Source organism: Geotrypetes seraphini, chromosome 14 (genome assembly GCF_902459505.1).
Source record: "Geotrypetes seraphini chromosome 14, aGeoSer1.1, whole genome shotgun sequence".
In the NCBI taxonomy this organism is placed as follows: Eukaryota; Metazoa; Chordata; class Amphibia; order Gymnophiona; family Dermophiidae; genus Geotrypetes; species Geotrypetes seraphini.
Window position 1 is genome coordinate 60,385,528 of NC_047097.1, and position 24,354 is coordinate 60,409,881.

General features: G+C 43.1%; 1 protein-coding gene across 2 annotated transcripts in view; it reads left to right on the plus strand.

Moving 5' to 3' along the window:
* Nucleotides 1-3,446: 3,446 nt before the first annotated feature.
* GRK2 (G protein-coupled receptor kinase 2) overlaps nucleotides 3,447-24,354 on the plus strand; it is an 86,544-nt gene continuing 65,636 nt past the window's right edge. Inside the window, exon 1 of one of the 2 annotated variants that reach the window (XM_033920070.1) lies at nucleotides 3,447-4,124. In XM_033920070.1, coding sequence (XP_033775961.1) covers nucleotides 4,012-4,124 — 113 coding nt within the window. In that variant the 5' untranslated portion in view covers nucleotides 3,447-4,011. The remainder of the gene's footprint in view (nucleotides 4,125-24,354) is intronic. The other variant, XM_033920069.1, reaches the window with a different exon arrangement.

Here is a 24,354-nt window from a genome sequence, read left to right on the forward strand (position 1 = left end):
CCATTTTCCTCTCCACCACCTCTCTCGGGAGCGGATTCCAGGCATCCATCACCCTCTCCGTAAAGAAGAATTTCTTTACGTTGCTCTTGAGTCTCCCGCCCCTCAACCTTGAATTATGTCCTCTGGTTTTACCATTTTCCTTTCTCGGAAAAGAGATGCCTGAGATGAAGGCTTCAGCTTGTGTATTGGATCTCTGTCAGTTTGATTTCTGGCGTTTTCTCAGTAGCAACAAACCAAAAAACTGCAGGTAAATGTACACGATGAAGGCAGTCTTTATTGTGACAAGTAAATCTTTTGAATAAAAACCTTTTACCAGGTAAGGGACCCAACACGGTCCGTGTTTCGGACTAACCTTCGTCAGGGGTCCACTTTTGATAAAGGGAAAATTTATCAAAAGAAAAAAGAGCCTTGAACAAGTAACAATAGTTGACGCGCTGAAAAGTGGACCCCTGACGAAGGTTAGTCCGAAACACGGACCGTGTTGGGTCCCTTACCTGGTAAAAGGTTTTTATTCAAAAGATTTACTTGTCACAATAAAGACTGCCTTCATCGTGTACATTTACCTGCAGTTTTTTGGTTTGTTGGTTCTGGATTGTTTCTCACTGCAGAGAGTTGGACCCTGGTTCTTTCCTTTGTTTTGGTTTTCTCAGTAGGAAGTATGTTGATTTTTCTAGGTTCTGGTGCAATATTCGCAGTGTTGCCTATTCATAGGTAAGGTTGTTGCAGTTTAAATTAATGACAGTATGATGTTTGCTCAATTCTGACTGTCTTTTTTTTCCCCAGGGTTTTATGTTATTTCACAAAATGTTTTCAGTAGGAAGATGAATGTGTTCCTAAGATGATACTACAGTTTTAATATTTGTATATTTTTATATGCTGAATGTCCTAGCTTCATTATTGGGGAATATATGAAGTGGTTTACACAACTGGGAGTGACAGATTTATACTGAGTTTCTGCCCTATTCTAAAGTGGCAACCCAGTTCTCCAGGTTTTCAGTATATCCTTAATATGCATGAGATAAGGGTACAGTGCATGCTTATTCATTATGAATATCCTGAAAACCAGACTGAGTTGAGAACCACTGCTCTATAGTCTCTAGACTTCATTCCCATATGCAAAAATTAATTGAATGGTGCTATCAAATAATACTTGTTCTCTCTGTGGTTGAAACTGGATAAAGCGGTATCTAAGACCTTTGGCCATTTCTATCTCTCCCTCTCCGTGCAGATCTCAATACAAACCAGGAGAGAATGGCAAAAATCTGCTGAAACAGCCGAAGAGAGGGGGGGGGGGTGTCACTGGCTGACATCAGCAATCTCCTCCATAGAATCAGAAAGAAAGGCCCCCCGTCCCCTAACAAGGGCCCAGAGGAAGGCAAGAAGAGGAAGCAAAATCTAATGTGAAAAAGCAGCTGAGAAAAAAGGACCTTGGATTGGAAAAAGCACCACCATGAGGAGGAAGAAGAAACAGGAGACAGAAAAGAACGATATATACATACGGACTCTTTCACAAAGCTGAGCGGCAACAGCCCCAAAGCCCTTTAAATCTCTATGGGCTTCGTCGTCGTTAGGGCAGCGCAGCCGCTAGTGCGGCTTTGTAAAAGAGGCCAATAGTATGTTTTATGGATGATTTCAAGGGGAAAAGGGAGGGTTGTGATGTGCAGAAATGTCACGACTTGTCTCTCCCAATAACATGGATTGCCTCCACTATGCCCTCCCCAAATAGTTTTGCCTAGTGACACCAAGGGAGAGTGTGGTGTACTACTGAGGTTGTGGGTTCAAACTCTACGCTGCTCCTTGCGACCCTGGGCAAGTCACTTAATCCTCAACTGCTCCAGGTACATTAGATCAGTGTCTCTCAAACTTTTTCTGCTACGGCAGAGCAAATGTTTCTCACAGTGCGTTATAATTGAAATTATAAAATTGCAAAACCAACAAAAAAAATTTAATTTGAGAATTATTTATTTAAAGCTATGTATGGTCAATTGTAAGAACAGTGAAACTAAAGCAGATAGAATAGAATTGCTAATCAATGTGATGGATGTGCTTGTTTTTGAGTGCAAATTAACTCAAAACGCGGCTAGATAGTTGACAAACAAGCATGCATTTCATCATCCACCATCTGTAATCGTTCTCTTTTTTTTAAATTTAATTTCTGTCAGAGCTGAAAATCCAAGTTTGCAAAGATAAGATCCAAATGGTATCAAAGCCTTGATTGCTTTGTCATTCAATAAAGATAAAAATAAAATTACTTGCCATTGGTTTTCCAAGAAACAATCACATCCTTGAATGATGCTTGTCTGGTCAATATATTCTTACACACACAGATGCTCATAACATTGACAGACTTTTGCATATGCGAGGTATATGTCATCTATTCTAGTGTGTACTTCTGAAGGAAAAAAAAAAAGAAAGTACAATTCTGAAATCTCTCGGGGCACACCACTGTGCCCTGGCACACAGTTTGAGAGACACTGCATTAGATGGACTGTAAGCCTGCTGGGACAGATAAGGAAAATGCTTGAGTCCTGATTGTAAACCAGTTAATACACTTCATCCAAGCAGTATATCAAATCCCCATCCCTTACCTCTGGTTTAAATGTGAGAAAAGGAAAAGCCTGTGTTGATGCCAGTGGCTCATGCCCTGATGGAAATGCAGTGGTGAGAGCAAAACACGCTCTCATCAGGTTGCTGTCTGAGCCAGAGAGCAATGCCAGCACAACCTATGGACCAGGTGAGGCTTTCTGATAAGGGTGTCAAAATCCCAGTCTGATCTACCTTCAAAAGGGATACATGCTAGTCTGGGATTGTGGCACCTTTTATTATCATTGCCCTGCAGCAGAGGACACTTGAGAAGAAGATGCTGGATCACAGGTGGGGGGAATGTGGAGTTAGGGGGGTTTGCCAATGCAAAAGTTGGCTTAGGCCACCATAGGCCTCCTGCTACACTGCCTCATTTGCCTCATGTCATGAGCCCACTCTCCCATTCAGTCTTCAATTTCCCTCTTTTGAATACATCCACCTACAGCAGGGGGTGTCAAAATCCCTCTTCCAGGGTCGCAATCCAATCGGGTTTTCAGGATTTCCCCCCCATGAATATGCATGAGATCTATTAGCCTACATTGAAAGCAGCGCATGCAAATAGATCTCATGCATATTCATTGGGGAAATCCTGAAAACCCGACTGGATTGCGGTCCTCGAGGAGGGACTTTGACACCCGTGACCTACAGTTCCCCCCCCCTCCCCTCTCTCTGTCAAACCCCCTTCCTTTATTCGCCAGTCTGTCCTCCTTCCCACCCGTCCCTCCTTTTTCCAACCCTCCCCCATCGGTCCCTCCCGCCCCGCCGCCCCCTCCCAACGAGGATGTCAAAGACCGCGGGAAGGAGGATTCCTGGCCGCCGCTACTGCGGATCTCGCCTGGCGGCGGCCGAGTTCCCCAGGGTCCGAAGCGTCTGCTAGAGTCAGCCGGCAGGGGGCGCCGTGTCCCGTCCCCCCCCCACCCTCCTCGCGCCAGCGACGCGGGCCCTTTAAGGCAGAGCCTGTGGGCTTGTCTCGAGCTGACACCGTGTGAAGCGCGAGAGGAAGAGAGGGAGGGGGCAAAAACAGAGAGCTGCTCCCCTCCCGCCTTCACACTGGCCGCCGCACTCGGAGCCTGCAGGGAAAGGAGCCAGGGGCTCTCGGAGGGGAGCCTTTCCTTCCCCCCCCCTCATTTCCCCTTGCACCTGTCTCACATTCCAGCCCGTTCCCCACCCCCACCCCTCCAATCTCAAAGACGGGGTGCGAAGCAAGAGCCCCCCCCCCCTCACCTCCCGTTGCTCAGCGTTTCCAGAAATAACGTGGAGGGGGAGGACGCCCCCCCCCTCTCCGAAGGGGTGAAAGCAAAGCCGCCTCTCCCTCCCTCCATGCGGATCTCAACGTGAAAGCGAAGCCACGAGAGGGGGGGCAGCGGCGGCGGCGGCGGCTTAATTCCCATTTGCAGTAGCGGCAGGAAGCCCGGCCGTCGAGGCAAGATGGCGGACCTGGAGGCAGTGCTGGCCGACGTGAGCTATCTCATGGCCATGGAGAAGAGCAAGTCGACCCCGGCGGCGAGGGCGAGCAAGAAGATCGTCCCGCCCGAGCCCAGGTGAGCCGTCTCGCGCCCGCCCTCGAGCCCGGGGCTGCGCGCGCGCTGCGGGCTCTCTCTCGCAAGAGCAGCCCAGACATGCGAGGGAAGGGGGAGGGGGGGTCATCGTCTCCTGTGCGTGTGGGTTGTGTATTTTGGGACGTTTCTGAGGCTTTTCGTAATCGCAAAATGCGGTTCTGCTGTAGTTCCTGCTGCTAAACCCACCCCCCAGACGGAGTCCTTCCTCCTTTTTTCTTCCGTGTGTCGATGTCCCTGGCTGTCAAACTGCAAGAAATAAGTTTCAAGGGGCTGGGGGAGGAGAATGAAGATTTTTTTAGTTAGAGACCCCCCCCCCTCATATTTACATTAATGGGGGTGTATAGATAGATGCACACACTTATTTCAGGAAACCCACCTCACATTTATTTTAAAGAATACTTCTCCACAAGTTTATAAATATACAGCCACACAAACGTGTATATTAATAATATGCTTGTTGCCATGTTCTATATACAATCTTTGATTTTATTTAAGATGGACATCAGATTTTTAAAAAAATTTTAATTTATAACATTTTATTGAAGAAATGCAATAAATACATAATAATATATTACAGTAAAATACTTGTACATCAGATTTAACTTCAACTCTGCCATTGGGTTGGATGTATCTATAGATTTCCTTGGTGTGTTATGCACATGTATAATTCAATGTTATTGAATTTCAAATTGTCCAGGGAATACATTTATATTCAGAATACAGACTTGAAAGGCATCTGCTGCTCCTGGATGGTTCAAGGGTCTCAAAGTCCTTCCTTGAGGGCCGCAATCCAGTCAGGTTTTCAGGATTTCCCTAATGAATATGCATGAGATCTATGTGCATGCACTGCTTTCAATGCATATTCATTGGGGAAATCCTGAAAACCCGACTGGATTGCGGCCCTCAAGGAAGGACTTTGAGATCCCTGATTTAGGTAGTGTCCTATATGTAGAAATCACCTGGGTCTCCGTGTGTTGCACTGGAGGTTTTCACACCTGACACTTCTGAATTGGCTGTTGGAGTTCATCATTCTCAGATCCTGAGGCAGTGCTGTCTTTTAAGCTTGGTCCCCTCGGAAATGTGCTAGAGAGGGGCATTATATTGTGAATTTACTATACCGCCTGTTCTGACAAGCGGGTACTGTATTTGCCACTATGATTTCTTTGTACACTTGTCTGTCTTTCTGCCACCCTCCCACAACTTTAAAGTTTTGCACTGAGATAGCATTTGGGGGGAGGCCTGTATTTTATATAGAAATAAAGCCCTAAATTTTGATAAACTGTCCTCAGGATTAGAGGCCCTAATGCAGTTTGTCAGTATTAGCAGTATATACATTTTAAATTGTTGGGCTCAATTAAAATAATCAAGATCGGGGAAATAGGAGCAAAATCCTGGGGCACTGATTCCATCACCTTACTGATGCCCCACAAATTGTAGTTTAGGGTGGATTTTGTAGCACAGCCCCTCTCTTCCCCCCCTCCTTTCACTAGGGTACCCTTAGTTATGTATTGAATCCATATGCCCAATAGTTTAATACACATTCCTGCAAGAAAGTAGCTGCCACTGTTCATCTGTAACAGAAGTGATGAAACCAAGCTAATCATTCAAGAGACACATTTCTATGGAAGTTTGATGCAAGTTCATGTTCAGTTTGTGGAAACGTCCTTAGAAATAAATCTAAAATTAATCAGAGCCCAATGCAATTTCCATTGTACGTGCAATAAATTGTGGGCATGCCTAAGTAAATATGTTATGTAGAAACAGACAATAGAAACTGTGGCCTGGCCCATCCTACTTTAACTGTAATGTATTCTAGACAGAGGACTGTTGGGTCCTACAGTTCTATTTTTCTGCCAGATTCATAAATCCGAATAACTTAAAACAGGTAGGTTCAAAGGGGTTTATAAAGCCAGGCCATAAATGCTTTACAAATTAAAGAACATAAGAATAACCTTCCTGGGTCAGACCAATGGTCCATCAAGCACAATAGTCTGTTCTCACGATGGCCAATCCAGGTCCCTAGTACTTGGCCAAAACCCAAGATATAGCAATGTTCCAGGCTACCAATATAAAGAAAGCAGTGGCTTCCCCCATGTCTTTCTCAATAACAGACTATGGACTTTTCCTCCAGGAACTTGTCCAAACCTTTCTTAAAACCAGCTACGCTATCCGTTCTTACCACATCCTCTGGCAACGCGTTCCAGAGCTTAAATGCTAAGACATCCATTATATTCCTATGGGGTATCTTAGCATTTAGCGTGCGCTAAATCGGTTAGCGCACCTTTAATAAAAGGACACCCTAAGTCCTTGTGGAGGAATGGTAGCATGTTCAAGCATCATGATGTGCAGTTGGAGAAACAAGTTGTCTGCTGGCTTTTGCAGACAGGATTGGTTTAGGAGCTCTTCTCATGGGTCAAAAATTAGATCCCGAAAAAATGGAGAGAAGGATAGAGTTTAATTTAAAAAAAAAAAAAAAAGGTAGAACAGATACCTAAAATGGCACCTTCTCTAGAAAAATCATGGCCAAAAGTAGCTTCTGTAGCTGCAGGGGAAGCTGCTTAGCAGGTGGAACGTGCTGCCTGCCGATAATTCTTTGAATACTAGAAATTGTTTTGTCTCTCAGATCTAAAATTGTCTAGAAATTGAGAAACCCCTTTTCCAAAAAGACATGAGGATGTGTTGAAGGGAGCTCTCTTCAGCACTGATGCAATCTGGGTTGTATAAATGTAGCAGCATGTGACGGATTCATGCTTCCTTCCATTCAACTGAGCCCGAGCTCTCCCCACAGGCCACCTCTGGTTTCCTGTAGCATTCTCTAATGAGCCCACAGGTAGGAAGATTGATCTTGCATGTCCCAAGCCTTTTAAGCAGCGGCTTTATCCCCGACGGTAACGGTCCGCTCAGTCAGTGTTAGTTGAAGATTGAACCAGATAAAGCAAGAATGACTCCCAAGCTCCAACCATTGCGGGAGCAGGCGAGTCTCTCAAAGCAAGCTATCCTCTGCCAGGGGGGCTTCAGTGGGATCAGCCCACTTGAGAGGGGAGTTAGGACGAGCTCCATGCCTTACAATCTAGTCACTGCCCTGAAGGATATGAAATGCCCATATTCTAATGCTTTCTCTGTATGGTTATCAGTGGTGGGCACAGATGTGTTTTTGGAATTGGGGGCTAGCCCCAGAATATTTTTACTGCTCTTTTGGGCTTCCAGCTCAGTCGTAACCAGAGCTGGTTGTGGTACATCGAACCTTCATTTGCAGCTAATGGGGATATTTCCCTTTATTTTATTTTTTATTTATTTTATTTTCTATACTGTTCTCCCGGGGGAGCTCAGAACGGTTTTCCCTGTCTGTCCCAGCGGGCTCACAATCTATCTACTGTACCTGGGGCTATGGAGGGATTAAGTGACTTGCCACTTAGCTAGTCCTCAAAGTGATAATTATTTATTTTGGGGGGGGAGGTGAAGAACCACATGCCTCAACTCCTGTTACAATTATGTAAACTGCTTTTTACGCTCCAAGGCATGAAAAGGCAAGGGTATATGTATTTTAAAAAAAATTAAATAATAGATCCTAAATCCGATTAGTAGGTGTTGCTTTTGTGTAGCTGGAAATTCTGCCTCTGCATTATTCCTAGCCAGTCTAGGAATCAAACCATGGTCCTCCTTTTGGCAGTGTGTAGAAACCGGCATTGTGGGGGAGAGTGTAGCACAGTGGTTAAAGCTACAGCCTCGGCACCCTGAGGTTGTGGGTTCAAACCCAAGCTGCTCCCTGTGACCAGGGGCAAGTCACTTAAATCCATGTAAACCGTTCTGAGCTTCCCTGGGAGAAACTGTATAGAAAATTGAATGAATGAATAAATAAATAAGACAAAGCGTTAAGGCCCATCCTTATCTCCCGCCAAATTACTTATCTGTTCCCCTCCCTCAGAGCCTCTCTGGGCTTACCTCATGTCTTCTTGACACTATTCTTTCCCCCATTGGGGGGGGGCATTCTGTGTATCCCCTTCCTTTTCCAGGAGGAAATATTTATTTCTGTTACCCCTGAGTCTTGCCCCTCCTCGCACTCTTGACCCTTAATTTTAGAAAATATTTTCCATTAGAAATGCATTAGCAATACCCGTTGAGAATATTCTACCTCCTGTGCCCCAAAAGTATTTAAATGTTTCTAGCATACCTTATGCACCTTTCATTTATTTGTCACACTTAGCAAATGACACTATCTGGGGACTCATTGTGAAGAACACCCTTACCTGGCCTGGTGGACTCACAATTTATCTAATGTGCCTCGGGCAATGGGGGGATTAAGTGAATTGCCCAGGGTCACAGGAGCGGCAGGGGTTTGAACCCACAACCTCAGGGCGCTGAGGCTGTAGCTTTAACCACTGTGCCAACTCTCCCCATTCTCTGCTTGTTTAGTCTTAGAACTTTTCAGTGGCCCCTCCTATTATGATGTCATAATGCTTCATTCCACCAATGCCTAAGAACCAGCCTCATTGGTGATGTCACAATGGCTTGGTGCGCTAGCATTTTTCCCTGTCTGTCCTGGTGGACTTACAACTTATCTAATGTACCTGGGGCAATGGGGGGATTAAGTGACTTGCCCAGGGTCACAGGAGCTTGAACCCACAACCTCAGGGTGCTGAGGCTGTAACTTTAACCACTGCGCCAAGCCCTGTTTATACATTAACCTGCTTCTGAAAAGACAAGCAACGTATTATAATTTAGGTTTAGCTCGCATCTTTTTCAGTGGCAGCTCAAGATGCGTTTTATTCAGGTACACTAGGCGTGGCTCTGCGCATGGAGAACTTTCAACCTAAGTTTGTACCTGAGGCAATAGAGGGGTCAGGAGACTTGCCCAAAGTCACCAGGAAAGCCATAGTAGAATTTGAACTAGGCTTCCCTGGTTGTCAGCCTGGCACTCTAACCACCGGACTACTCCATCCACCTCAAATCACAAGGCAGGGCACGCCACAGTTTTGATGTGAGCACCGGGAAGGCACGATTCTGAGTCTTACGCAGATGAATGACATTCTTGGGAGGATTAAGGTGATCTGTTTTCTTGAGAAGAGCCAAGGGCGCACACACTAATGCATAAACTTGTAACAGTTTCATATATACACTGTAAATAGAAGAGTTCCTCCTAAAAGCCACAGCATTGATTACATTTAAGTGGCAGCCAATGCAGTTCAGGTTCAGTGAAACATGATCACTTTATTCGTAACCCCCCCTTTTTTTGCAATCTGCATGTTGTATTCTTCATCAATTGCCGCCTCTGTAGATCTTTTTTGTGAAAAACCTACACATACCGAATGATGATAATCCGGCAATGCTAGAGGCAGGGCATTCGCAACCAGTCTTAAATAGGTTTCAGGCAGGTATGGGCGTAGCTTAGAAACATAGGAACATGATGGCAGATAAAGGCCCATCTGCAGTAACTGATGTATCTTCAGATATCCAAGACGCGAGTTGCAATCTGCTCTTCAAAAATCATCTGAGAGTCTAATCTGACCCATCAATTTCTTGCAAACTGGTGCCATGGAACCATCCAATCTTATTTGTATTTGATGAAACCAGGAGATGTCACCTGCTTAGTTGCTTGCATCCTTGATTTAGTCAGGAGCTCGAGTGCAGGCTGTTTGGACTCCTCCTTGGCTCGGCCAAGATTACTAGTAGGCTGGATACATAGACATCCCCCTCCGCGCCCCCCCCCCCCCCATGCATTGAGATTTCCCAGGGATTGAGGCTAAGTCTGACCTCACTTTGACTGGCAGCCCGAAGACCAGGTTCGTTTAGTGAATCTGTGAGGCAGATCTCTTCTCTAGTTGCACTATTATAGCCTATGGGGAAAATCGGGGGGGGGGGGGGGGGTGAGGGAGTTTTCAGAACTCTGTTTTGAAGGTTTCTGCAACCAGAGCCTATCCCTGTATTCCTTCCCCTGTGTTTTTTTGTGCATCTGGGAGGTCTCCATGGGCTGTTTTTGGTGTGATTTTCCTGGTGGTAACCATCTTGGATTTTACACAGTCTTTTTTTCTAAAGCCTCCATTTGCCTCTAAACCCTTTCATTTTTGCTAAAAAAATCAACAGGGATGGACTCCTCGGACCTATTTACCTCTTTATTATGGCAGGTTTGCAATGGACGGCCAGCTGAGGAGTGCTCATGTCTCATGTGCAACAGAGTGCATGGAGGAGGAGCGGAAGCCTCGGGCTCCCCTCCTCTGAGTCCTCCAGGGCTAGAGATCTGCGTGAGGTGAGTTCCCAGGGGATGAATCCCTTTCCAGATCCCTCCGAAGGTGCATTGGCCAAGCACAGATGCATGGGGGCCGTGGAGCCTTGGAGGACTGTTGGGGCATCCTTGCCTGGGTCCCCGAGACCCCTAGTACAAGGCTTCATCCTGGATCTTGTGAACCTGATGTGGAATGCCTATTTGAATTGCTGAGGGTCCTCGGCGTCTGTTTGCAGTGCAAGGGAGCTCCCCCTTCAGCAGGCATCCCGGCCAGCCGAGGACACAGACTTGGACCAGGAGGTTCAGTTTGACAGACTGGAAGGATGGAAAGTCCAATTCCATGCTAATATTGTCTCAGGATGGAAGTTTCATTGACAGAGTTTGATTTGGTGCAGGAGAGCGCCTGTCCAGAAGCAGCAGTGGCCCTGGACCTTTTTAAAACCCTGCTAAGCTAACTGAATTCACTACATTCTCCGGAAATGAATTCTAATCTAGAGTTTAACTACACGTTGCGTGAAGAAATATGTTCTCTGGTTTGTTTTAAATCATCTGCTAAGTAGCTTCATCGCTTGCCACTTAGTCCTAGCATTTTTGGAAAGAGTAAACAAGCGATTCGCATCTAAACCTTTCCACTCCACTCAGTATTTTATAGACCTCTTTCACATCACCCCTGAGCCGTTGCCAAATGGGTTTGGTGTAGGCAGTTTTTGGCAAAATTGGTTCAATTTCAGATTTTTTTTTTTTTAAATTGAAGTTTCCTAAAAAAATAAACTTAAGACAAAAAAATAAGCAAAAAGTAATTACAGTATAAGGAACTATTTTTAAAAAGGCAAATTATTCTACTCTATTCCAACAGTCCACAATTCAGGAAGAACTAAAATTATACACTTTTTTTTTATTTTTTTTTTAACCAAAGGAAGGGATTGGGATTTGATATACCATTTGGACAAGGTATATTGAGTGGTTTACAGTCAGGTACTCGAGTATTTCCCTCTTATTATAGGGAAAAATGTTTTCATCCATACTGCAGATCATACTTCTAGGGCTCCTTTTACTAAGGTGCGTTAGGGCCTTAACACGCGGAATAGCGCGCGCTAGACCTTAATGCCAGCATTGAGCTGGCGTTATTCTAGAAGCGTGCCGCGCGGTAATTTTGTGCATGTGCAAAAAACGCTAGCGCACCTAAATTTTCTTCCTCTTTACTTTTTCACTCACTCTTTTTTTTTTTTTTTTTTTCTCTCTCTGTTCATTTGTGCTCTTAGCTCTTTTTTTTTCATCCTTTTCCTCTTGTTATTTTCCTGTTCACACGCACCTTTTTTCCTCATTCTCTTTACAGTATTCAGCTTTTATTTTCTTATTTCTGTTTTCCTTTCCAGTGCATGGCAATGGGTCAAAGGTAAATCCCTTCGTGCTCTGTTGCTTTTCAGGCGGAAATCGATTGGCTACTGGAGCCCATCGGGTTCAGCCCCAGCAATAGAAATGACTAACCTTTCTCGGATGCCCTGGTGTAGCATTTCTGACTTTTTATCACGATTGTATATTTACATCGACCCCCCACCCCTTGCATACAAATGGGGAGGGGAGGAGAGCACAGCCATTGTTGCTGATTCCAGGGGGGGGGGGGAGGCAGAATCCTGGTATAATACCAGTCTGTACTTCTGAAGCCGTGGGCTTTGTGACAGCATAGGCACGATGATGAATTGACATGATCCGAGCCTGCACTGTTGTCTTAGCGATGTTGGGTTTGCTCGGAAAGTGAGACCAGTGTGGCTCTGTGCTTAGAGGTACTGGGGTGAGACATGCTCCTTAATTCTTGATTTAGCGACCAGGGGCAGGAAGATGACACTTGGAATTTGCCATTGAAATAGTGGATAGAGGAGTGTAGGATTTTTTTTTTTCTAAAGGGGAGAAATTGTGTTACTTGGTATTAATCATATACCTTGGTTCTGTAAGCACATTTGAGTAGCTTTGCACAGAGCAGTCCTGCTGAGCTGGAGGGAGCCATTTTAACAGCTAGTGATAGCACCGATGGCATAATATCTCACTTTATCTTGCTTCTATATGAGCAAATGGCAAGACACTAATTTCCCTGTTTCTTGTGCAGTTGAGTGTTTCAGGGGAATGTGATTGGGTAGTTCTTTCATTTTGCATCTGAGCCCATTGACCAGAGTGCTGTACCTACCTGTCGTGTTTTGACAGATAAGGGAGACAGCGTGTGAAGAATCATTTTCCTAATGCTGCTATAGTAATAGATTTATTCTGAAGCCAATCCACTCTGGAACTGACATACAGCCCCCACTAATCCTTGCCCCTCAGGAGAAAAAGGAGTAGTGGTCTTGATTGCACTTCGGTGATGGTGCTTCATGGCACCCTTTTGCTAGGTTGAGGAGGGAAATGGAGTATGTGCCTCCCAGCCAGAGGATTGTCGCTGTGGTGAAGATATTTAAAAGTAAAGCCGTCGTCGTAGGAAGTGAAGGCTGCTGAGGAAAAATATATTTTTGAAGTGGAGGCTGGCTGTCATTTGATTTCACAGGTGATAATGTTAATTGCCATGGCCTACGGACAGGATTACAGCCTAAGCGGAAAGGAGCTGTATAAAATAGTGTGAAGAAAGACAAGTTCTTAAGTATGATGAGGTTCAGTGCGCATGCCAGGGCTGTGGAGTCTGAGTTGAAGTCGGAGTCATGGGCACCAGAAACTGAGGAGTCTGAGTCGAAGGATTTATCTACTGACGCCACAGACCTGGTGCATAACATCTCTTATGATGTAAGAATGCCTTGCAGCAGTGTATTGCAAACACTAGTGTTCCTCCTGAGATTTCAGGTGTGCCACGACACACTGGCAAGGAGGAGAGTCATCCTCACCGGCTGACTGCCTACAGGACATGCCTCTCGCGGCAAGAGGCACGTCCCTGTAGGCAGTCAGCTGGCGCGATGACTCTCCTCCTGGCCGGCGTCTCTCCTCCTCTTCCCACACCTCCTGGATCCCTCCACCGAAGCGGGTCGCGGCCAGATGGGCCTCCGCGCACTTCTGGGTGCCTTCCGGCTGGGGCACTGGATTTCGTGTGCCACTGGCTGGAAAGCTTGCAAGACACTGCCTTACAGTCTCAGAGACTTGCATACAATATTGCTCTGTGCCCTTGGTCTTTATTCTCAGTCCTCGCGGGCCCACCAGTAGGTCGGGTTTTCAGGATTTCCCTGATGAATATATACACCGCCTTGAAGTCCGATTTGGCGGTATAATAACATTTTAATAAACTTGAAACTATGAGAGAGTTGCATACAGTGGGCGTAGCAGGTGTACAAATCACTTTCATGTGTATTTATTAGGGATCCTCAGAAGACCTGATTTGTTGGTGACTCTCAAGGGCTCAGAGGGTTAGCATTTAACCCTATAATTACCAGCCCCTGTTGCACAACACGACTGGTAATAGTGATTTATACAGACATATGTATATTGTTATGCTTGCCTCCTGTCAGCTCATTATGGCAGAAGAAAGCCTGGTCTGGGGCTGCTCTGCATAAGAAAAATGAAACTTTGAAAACAGCAATCTAGTTGGTTGTTTCTAGCCTTTTGATTTTATGAAGAATTTCTCATCATAAACCCTGTTTTATCCCCATAAAAGGCATGAAGAAGTAGTGTAATGGCTAAAACTGCAGGTTGAGAACTAGGAAATACAGGGTTCAGATTCCACTGCAGCGCTTCTCTGAGGACAGGGGGCTATCCAGTATGTCTGAATTCAACTTACTGTACGCCACATACTGCTACTGCTAATTATTATAGTGCTACCAGATGTATGCAGCGCTATACTTAATCACGAAGGAGGCGGTCCTTGCTGGAGCGAGCTCACAATCTAATCAATCAAGGCGGATCAACAGGATGCCGGGGCAGGGTTGCAGTTAGCAGGGAATGGTTAACCTGCTGGCTAAGGGTGATTAGCAGAGGGAGAGGGTTAAAGCCTGAAAAGGTGGGCTGTCAGTCTACTTTTGCACAAGGGAAGGAGCATGACACTTGGCCCCAGGTAGTCTATTCCATTCATACAGGGCAGCGAGGTGGAAGGTAGGGTCCAGTGAGGGTTGTTGTTTTTTTTTTTTTCTGTGTGTGAAGCTGCTTAACCACTGCATGTTTGAAGGCCTCTGGAACAGTTGCAGTGGAAATGGATAGGTTGAGGATATGACAGATAGGGGGATAACATTGTGAGATGGAGTCAAGTAGAGGGGTGGGAATGGGGTTGGAGGGGCAATGTAGTTTGCTTGTTTGGCTGAGGATGGAAGGAGAAGAATAGGAATAAGTTTGGGGCAGCACACGTGTAGGGAAGACAAGGTTCAAATTCTACTGCAGCTCTTCTCTGAGGACGTGGATTATCTAGTGTACCTGAATTCAACTTGCCCTGAGCTAAATCCAAAATATCTTACCCTTTTCCTCCCCTTGTAAAATTATCCTATGTCTTTTTCATGTGTATAAAGAAGATGAATGCCATTAGGACTCTCCTAAAGGCTTGGGTCAAAGGCATAGAACACGGGCAGTCACTAAATTCGTAGGCATATGTTAAAACTGCACCTACAAATGTGCTTCAGTCATGTTCTGAGCAGGACGGAATAGACATGGCTGCCATTTAATCGTGATTTCTGCAAATTTTTGAGAGGCCGTTTTACAGATATGTATGTAGCCCTGGCGTCCCACCTGCCCGTGCCATGTGTCAGGCTGCGGCCTGCTCTTCGGGGTCGGGGGATTCACCCGCCCCCCCCACATCAGAGACATAAAAAAAAGTTAAAATCAAACTCGGTCTTGGTCACTTTCACAGCTTCTCAAAGTTCCTCCAGAGCTTGGGTGTAGGCTGGGGTTGGACAGGTTCAGTAGACCAGAGGACATGCAGATCTTGGTGTTCCAATCACTCTGTCTCCCCCTGTCCCTTGGGATGAAGATCAAGCAGGAATGAATTGAACAGTTTGTTTCTACCTACAAGCAAGTTAATAATCAACTATTTACATATTCACATAATTTCATCTTTCATAGAGAATGACACGGTGACAAAATTCATCACCGTTCCCGTCACCGCGGATAACCGTGGGAAACCATCTTCATGTCATTCTTTAAGGAGAGAGGGAAGAATCAGAGTATGAATGGCCACAACCACTGACCCGCAAGCTTTGCTTTGAAGAATGCTGAGATTGAGCAGCAACATTCCAGAGCAGATATTGTGATGTCATAATGCCTCATTCCACCAGTGCCTAAGAGCCAATCACATCAGTGATGTCACAATGGCTTCATTATCCTTGGCTCACATAAGAATCAGAGTATGAATGGCCACAACCACTGATCCTCAAGCTTTGCTTTGAAGAATGCTGGTGTAGAAGGACTGAGGTTGAAATAGACACTAGAAAATGACAGTCTCTGGTATCCAGAGCAGATATTGTGATGTCATAATGCCTCATTCCACCAGTGCCTAAGAGCCAAACACATCAGTGATGTCACAATGGCTTCATTATCCTTGGCTCCCATAAGAATCAGAGTATGAATGGCCACAACCACTGACCCGCAAGCTTTGCTTTGAAGAATGCTGGTGTAGAAGGACCGAGGTTGAAATAGACACTAGAAAATGACATGGGATTATTTCCCACGGTTATCCGCGGGGACGGGAACGGTGATAAATTTTGTCACCGTGTCATTCTCTAATAAGTGTCTCTTCTGTATCCCAACTCCCCAGCCAGCAGAGAGTCTCCTTCTTTTACTCAGACTTGGCAGGGGAAATTAGGATCAACCAAATCTGAGAGCGGCTTAGTCTCCTTTTAAATTTTCTAGTTTTTTTTTCTTGTCAAATCCAATGTCTGCCCCCCCCCCTAGGTATGACAGGAATCTCCCTGACCTTGATGCAAGGACTTTGGCAGGAGTATAGGATCACCAAAAGCCTTGAACTTCCTCTTACATTGTCTTTTATATAATCTTACCCCCCCCCCCCTTTGCTCTTAGGGAAAAGGACCTCCTGTTCCTCCCTTTCAGTGTGTTAGCTACAAACTGAAAACCTCATTGACCCACTGGAAAACGCACATCCCTCTCCTTCGTACTGCAAAGGCATTTTCCATTCACTGATCTTTATCTTTTCACCTTCACAGAGACCCCCACATGCAAGGCCTGATGAGATCTGTTAACTTCCATAAGTTCATTTGTATAAGAAAACATTTTAAGAAAAGTTTAGAATATTTATTTATTTATTTAGATTTTTATCCTGTCCTCCCAGTAGCTCAGAACGGTTTACAAGTAAACATTCACAATGGAGTGAATTGGACATACAAGCTTATACAGTAGATTTAAATACTTGGACATACGAGACTGCGCAGGAGTGTAAATATAGGGACTATACAGCAAATTAAGAACAGTAGTTTAGTTTAGATACAAGTTATTTGAGTATAGGCTGAGAGTGGACTATACAGAAATTTAGGCAGAAGATTAGAATGGAGAAAGAAGGGTAGAAGTGGGGTTTAAGGGGGGTTGGGTGTAGACTGAGGGTGGCCTTTAGTTGAAGAGGAGGGTCTTTACCATTTTCCGTCATTAGTGAGTTCTGTAGTCTGAGTTGAGGTGATAGTTGGTTCCAGAGTTGGGGAATGAAGTGGCTGTAGGAGCGTTTGCGGGCGGTTTCTGAGAAGAGGGACCTTCCAGGAGGAATGCATAGGCGTATCTCCGTTTCTGAGCGGAGGGTGCGGGTAGGGATGTAGGAGGGGGTGGTGGCATAAATTCTTTTGTGTGCTATGATTCTAAAAATCTCATTTCATTGTTTTTAAATTGCTGATTCTTATGGAACTTTGACTTTTTAAAGTTGATTCTCTATGGTAGAACTAATGTCAAAGGGATGAGAGATTTGTGATGACAAGTGTTGTGGTTTCCATATTCAGGGCGGGGGGGGGGGGTCAAGTAGGCAATGAGTTTGAGGTTGTGTGGGACGAGAGTAGATGTGGGCAAGGATGAAAAATCCAACTAAAAGTTTTAAGGGACAGAGAAGAGGAATGGAAAAGTTTTTTTAAAAAGCATGCAACAGAACGGGGAACGGGTTCGGCATTTCTGAGGAATGTTTCCAATTCTACTATAGTCTAGAAGGAAGGTTATAAAAGCAGGTTATAAAAGGTATCCCAAAGGGGATATTTCAGTGGGTTTTTCTGTATTTAATAAGACAAGCATGCGGACAAAAGGCAAACAGTGCCCAGAAGATATACAGGATTTGACGTAGTTTTATTTAGCTTCTTCATCTCGGTAAAAAATATTTCGTACTATTATTTTTCTTGTCTTGTTTGGCCCTAGCTTTTAGATAGGTTTCTAAAGTTACTACCTGAATTCTCATCTTTGTTTTTTGTGAGGCTTTCTTTTTTTTAATGCAGCTTTTTAAAAAAAAAAAAAAAAAAAAAAAGCTAGGTATTTTATAATTTTACTTTTATTAACACAAAATCATCTTCTTATGATTTTAAATCATGATGTACCGTAAGTTTAAACCCAGGCTGCCAAGAATGGCACACGTCACTCCAGGTTACAGCTAGCATCTGTTTTCTAGTGGATGGATGGCTTGTCGGCTTTCTGCTTCACAAGGTCTGGAGTGTCGCCGCCCTACGGTCTGGCAGATTTTCTATTCTTACAAATCAATGAGATCTGGAATTAAATTTAGAGCTAATTTAAATCTTCGTTGTGACACAGAGCTCGGGGAAGGATCTGGTGTTAGTAGATATCTGATGAAATCCAATTGACAATTGGCTAACACACTTAATCCCTTGGACAGAAAGTCTGAACTGGGAAGGAATAAATAAAATAGAAAAAGTTCTTTAAATCCTGGACATCAGTATGAGCCCCTAATGAATACACAAAAGATTATGGCTCGGGATTGTCTCATAGGTGACCAGCACCAAGACCCCAGTCTAAATGAGAACTGCCCCATACATCATTTAGTCCATTGTGAATAAAATCACACTCCCAGGAAGAAATTTTTTTCAGACTCGTACACCAAGGGAGAAAGGTGGGAAAGGCATAATAAATATATACACTCCCTAGAAACCACCCAATAATTGATACAATATGATATAATACAAAATAATATAATATAAAGTGCAAAGTGATGAATAGCAATATAAAAAATTAGATCTAATGTGCGGTTCAAAAAAATAATAAAGAAAATAAATTGAGATATAAAATAAAGTGCAATTCATGTTATTCTAAAAAGGACTATCTTAATAAAGACCCACTGAGCTAGAGAATGACACGGTGACAAAATTCATCACCGTTCCCGTCCCCGTGGATAACCGTGGGAAACCATCTTCATGTCATTCTTTAAGGAGAGAGGGAAGAATCAGAGTATAATTGGGCAGAACCACTGACCCATAAGCTTTGCTTTGAAGAATGCTGGTGTAGAAGGACTGAGGTTGAAATAGACACTAGAAAATGACATGGGATTATTTCCCGCGGTTATCCGCGGGGACGGGAACGGTGATGAATTTTGTCACCGTGTCATTCTCTACCACTGACCAACAGTGAGATAATGAGTGAATAAATAAATAACTAAACTAGGTCCTAATTCATAAAGTAAGGATTGCTAATTCTATGAACAAACCATGCGTTCTTACAATAGTTCAAGAAAACACTTAAAAGTTCTGTATAGAATACACTCTCCAGACAATAATTCATAAAGCTACTTAAAGGGAAAAGAATTGAAAAAACACTCTTCAGATGGTAAAATTACAACTATTCAAATCCTAAAGAATTCATAAAGATGTAATTCATAAGTCCGGAAAAGTCAAGAAAATAGGTAAATAAGTGAATAGAAAAAGTACATATCCATGACACTGCAAAAGTTAATATAGTCCCTAGCGCCGCTTGTTTAATGGCGCCTTTCAATCAAAAAGCACTTTTCACTTCATAGGTTCATTCGCAGTAAAAGAACCTGAGAATAATACCCGGCAAATGCCGAAAGCACGCATCAGATAAATGTTAACAATCGATGAATATCATCACTCAAGATACCAAAATCACACATGGGATCGATGTCACCAATCAATGAATATCACCACTCGACAGAGCTCCGTTTCGCCTCTTCGTCAGGAGCGGAGATTGCTTGTAAAAAGGTAAAAAAAACCAACATCAGCTGCTTGGGCCTGTCGATCTAATTTTTTATATTGCTATTCATCACTTTGCACTTTATATTATATTATTATATCATATTGTATCAATTATTGGGTGGTTTCTAGGGAGTGTATGTATTTATTATGCCTTTCCCACCTTTCTCCCTTGGTGTAAGAGTCTGAAAAAAATTTCTTCCTGGGAGTGTGATTTTATTCACATGTTTGACAATTTCACAATGGACTAAATGATATATGGGGCAGTTCTCGTTTAGACTGGGGTCTGGTGCTGGTCACCTATGAGACAACGCCCGAGCCATAATCTTTCGTGTATTCATTAAGGGCTCATACTGATGTCCAGGATTTAAAGAACTTTTCCTATTTTATTTATTCCTTCCCAGTTCAGACTTTCTGTCCAAGGGATTAAGTGTGTTAGCCAATTGTCAATTGGATTTCATCATTATTATTTCTAGGATAGTATTGGCTATTATCCAAAGGGTTATATACTTTTGTGCTGTTTAGTAGATATCTGAGGCATATAATAGGGATTTGGATGTAGCTCATGCCTTTTTTTTTTTTTTCAGGTGTAGTTCATGGCATTCAGGTACATTTTATTATACAAATGTATTTCTTAAACCCCTCTTTCCCAATGTAATGTAGTTTATATTACCTATTGTAAGTATTTAAAGTATGTATTGTATGTATTATATGCTTTCTTTTAATTTTTATTATGTACATCGCTTTGAATTTGATAAAGCGATTAATCAAGAAAATAATAAACTTTGAAACTTTGAAACTTTGAAACTTTGAGTAGGTATTTCCTTCTCCCTGCAAGACCTAAAATCAAATTTATGCATGGGGCAATGGAGGGATAGGAGCCACAGCAGGATTTGAATGTGGAAACACACAGGGCTACTCCTTCACCCCTGCTACTTATCATTCTGCATTATAGCTGAAAGAAACATCAGGCAAAAATATAGGTCCGATCTCTGGTACTGAGGGCCTACAGTCATCAGCACTCTCTGACGTGGTCTTGGTCTCTCATAAGAGACACCTTTGTCAGCACCCTGTCCCTGACTAACAAGCCGTGGGTAAAGCCCATCCACAGCCTACATAGCACTGGAAGGGGAAAGATCTCTCCTGTCGACTGTACAGCCACTCCTCTCCCCACCCCACCCCCTAAATCTGCTGTATGTTTGCACAGGAAAGCATATGTGCAGCCTTTCCTGTTTTTAGTAGGACTCTTGTTTGTTGTGGGTGTGTCCCTTGGACAGGAAGTGGTGTCCTTCCAGATCTGCTGCCTGGAGGGTAGTACAGCATCTCGCTTTACTCCATGAAGTTAATGGTTTAATAATTGCTTGCACTTTAAACTCCTGAGCCTCGAGGAACTGTTTTAAAAGTATTTTCTACCATAGCCATAGTGATACATTCATGTATCTGATTTTAGTACCAACACCTCTGCATGCAACCCTACCAATGCGGCTGTAATTGAGGCCAGCTCAAGGGATTGGGTTATATCCTGCATCAGCTTTTGCTGTGGCCTCCCCATCTTGGGGCCAGTTTTATAGTGCGAGCCAGACAGATATCGGGACTTGTACCCCAAAAATGACCCCACACCAGAAAAAAATCCAACACTTGTAGCTTAAATTCCATTGCCACAGATTTAGGTCTCTAGAGGTTCCATTCCTTCCATAAACGAGCACTTTCTCAGCATCCGTTACTGCTGTCTTATCTGCGAATGTGCAGACTGCACTCTTTCTCTTGAGCTCCCTTTGCTGCTGCAAGGCATTGGTCAGTTTCTGAAAGAGAAATGCAAATCCAGATCCAGTTGGCCAATCAAAAGAGAATTTAGTGGCCACGTCGGATGATAATCCTGCCCCAACCATTCAGCCACCAACTAAAACACCATTATAATTTAATGTCATTTTAACATATATTGCCATTTTAACATATATTTTAATGTAAATCATATAGAATAGACTAACCAATAAAACTCAACATTGAACTCATAAGAAATAGGACGTTTCACTTTACAACTCAACAAAAAAATTCTAATTATTTTTATTATGGTGGCATATCAATGACTTCAAGACAAACTGTCCACTCTCCTGGTCACAGACACTGTGTGAAACAACACAAAACTCCACCTCCACCCTATATATGAAGGCATGAACACTGCAAATATTCTAGAATATCAGTACAACCTCCAATTGGGTGGAGAGAAAAGAAAAGCAGTGTTAGATTCCTACACACATCCTCAAGGTTCGATGCTGGTGCTGGGACTGATCTTGTTCAATATGTTTTGTGAGCGACATTGCTGAAGAGTTAGAAGGAAAGATTTGCCTTTTTGCGGATGATACCAAGATTTGTAATGGAGTAGACACCAAGGAGATAGTGGAAAACATGAAAAGGGATCTGCAAAAGAGGAATGTTCTAATATCTGGCAACTAAAATTAAGTACAAAGAAATGCAGAGTAATGCATTTGGGGATTAGAAATCAGAAGGAACCTTATGTGCTGGGAGGTGAGAGGCTGATATGCTCGGATGGAGAGAGGGTCCTTGGGGGTGATAGTGTCCTAAGATCTAAAGGCAAAGAAACAGTGTGACAAGGTGGTGACTGTTTCCAGAAGGATGCTAGGCTTTATAGAGAGAGGCGTAACCAGTAGAAGAAAGAAGGTGTTGATACCCTTGTACAGGTCGTTAGTGAGACCCCACTTGGAGTATTGTGTTCAGTTTTGGAGACCATGTCTAGCAAAGGAAATAAGACTTGAAGTGGTCCAGAGGAAGGCGACAAAAATGGTAGGAGGTTTGCACCAAAGATGTATGAGGAGAGACTGGAAGCCCTGAATATGTATGCCCTGAATATGTATACCCTAGACTCAGGGGTGTCAAAGTCCCTCCTCGAGGGCCGGAATCCAGTCGGGTTTTCAGGATTTCCCCAATGAATATGCCTGAGATCTATTTGCATGCACTGCTTTCAATACATATTCATTGGGGAAATCCTGAAAACCCGACTGGATTGTGGCCCTTGAGGACCGACTTTGACACCTGTGCGCCTAGAGGAAAGGAGGGACATGGGAAATATGATTCAGATGTTCAAATACTTGAAAGGTATTAATGTAGAACAAAATCTATTCCAGAGAAAGGAAAATGATAAAACTAGAGGACATAATTTGAGGTTGAGGGGTGGTAGACTCAAGAGTAAAGTTAGGAAATTCTTTACAGAGAGAGTGGTTGATGCCTGGAATGCGCTCCCGAAGGAAGCGGTGGAGAGGAAAATGGTGACAGTTAAAAAAAAAACATGGGATGGACACAGAGGATCTTTAATCAGAAAATAATGGTATATATTGAAGAACTAAGGCCAGTACTGGACAGACTTGCATGGTCTGTGTCTGTATATGGCCATTTGGTTGAGGACAGGCTAGAGAGAGATTCAACGGCTTGGATGGTTTAGATGGGCTGCAGTGAGCTTTGACGGAGACTTAAGTAGATGGAACCTAAGCACAATACCGGGCAGAACTTTGGGTTTCTGGCCCAGAAATAGCTAGGAAAAAGGACAATTTAAATAAAATCAGTAATTTAAAGAGAGGGTACAGTTGGACAGACTGGATGGATCTTTCAGGTCTTTATCTGCCATCATTTACTATGTATCCTATATGTTAACTGAATCCCTCACTGCGGTTACACATGAAGACAAATATCACTAATAAAAAATAAGAGATTGCAAATTAGAAATGAATGCAAAGAAGAAAAATTAAATGGAAAACTGAAGAACCTAGGTTCTGTGAGAAGTTGAGCACTGAAGAAAACAAACACATTTTCTCCTGTGGAATAAAATGCAAAGAAATGCACAGTTTCAAAGCTGATTAATTCATTTTCCTTGGTTTGACGAGGTTTTGGGAAAACATAAGAGACCATGTAGAAAGTTGGAGAGGAAATGGTGGAAAATGAAGAAAGAAGAAACTTTTTTTTTTTTTAGAATGGAAAGGGAAATTTAGAGAGTTTAAAATTAAATTGAATGAAATGAAAAAGGAATATTATGAAAGAAGAATTAAACGGAAAATAAGATCATTTTTTCAAATTTTTATAGAGCTAAGTTGGATTCTGTTACTTCCATAGCAAAAGTCTGTACCTACTGCAGAAAAGATGGAAGTTTTTTTCAATCTAATATAGAGATTATGGGTTTTTTTTTGTTTTTTTGTTTGTTTTTTTAATCAAGTTCCAAAGGAACTTCCAGATTATGGTACATATAATGAAGAACTAGGAATTGCTCGCTATTTATAGTGGACTACCTTTGCTTGCGTCTCAGATGAACAGATTTTAAAAGTTTTATCATGCTTTTGAGTTAATATATTTTGGACACTGGTCTTTCTTAAGATCAATTCCAACAAAAATATTGTGTTTTTTGACTAGTTTTGTAAACAAGGTCTTAATTGAGGGTTGATATCCAGGTCAGCATGCTGATATTGTATGGACGCCAATTCTGAAAGCACTGAATGGGGATTTGAATAAAGTTGAGCATTATTGTCCAGTAGCAAGTAGTCCATAGTAGGCAAAATTGCTGGAATTTATAATGTATCAACAGTTTGTTGATTATACTCGTATATCTTTTAAGGGTTGCCTGCACCCTACACAACATGGTTTTCAACCGCTCCATAGTACTGAAACTCTTTTATTCATTTTAGTTTCTGAGATAAGAAAGATTATCAATTTTGGATAATGGACATTATTGCTTCAGTAGCGTTTTGATTCAATAGATCATAATGCTATGCTGTGCTATTGGATTGGGTGGAAAGGTGTTGAATTGGTTTTCAGGTTTTCTAAGGGCAATTTGAGTGCTAATTGTGGTGTTCCTCAAGGATCACCTATGTCTCCTTTGCTTTTTAATTTGTATATGAGC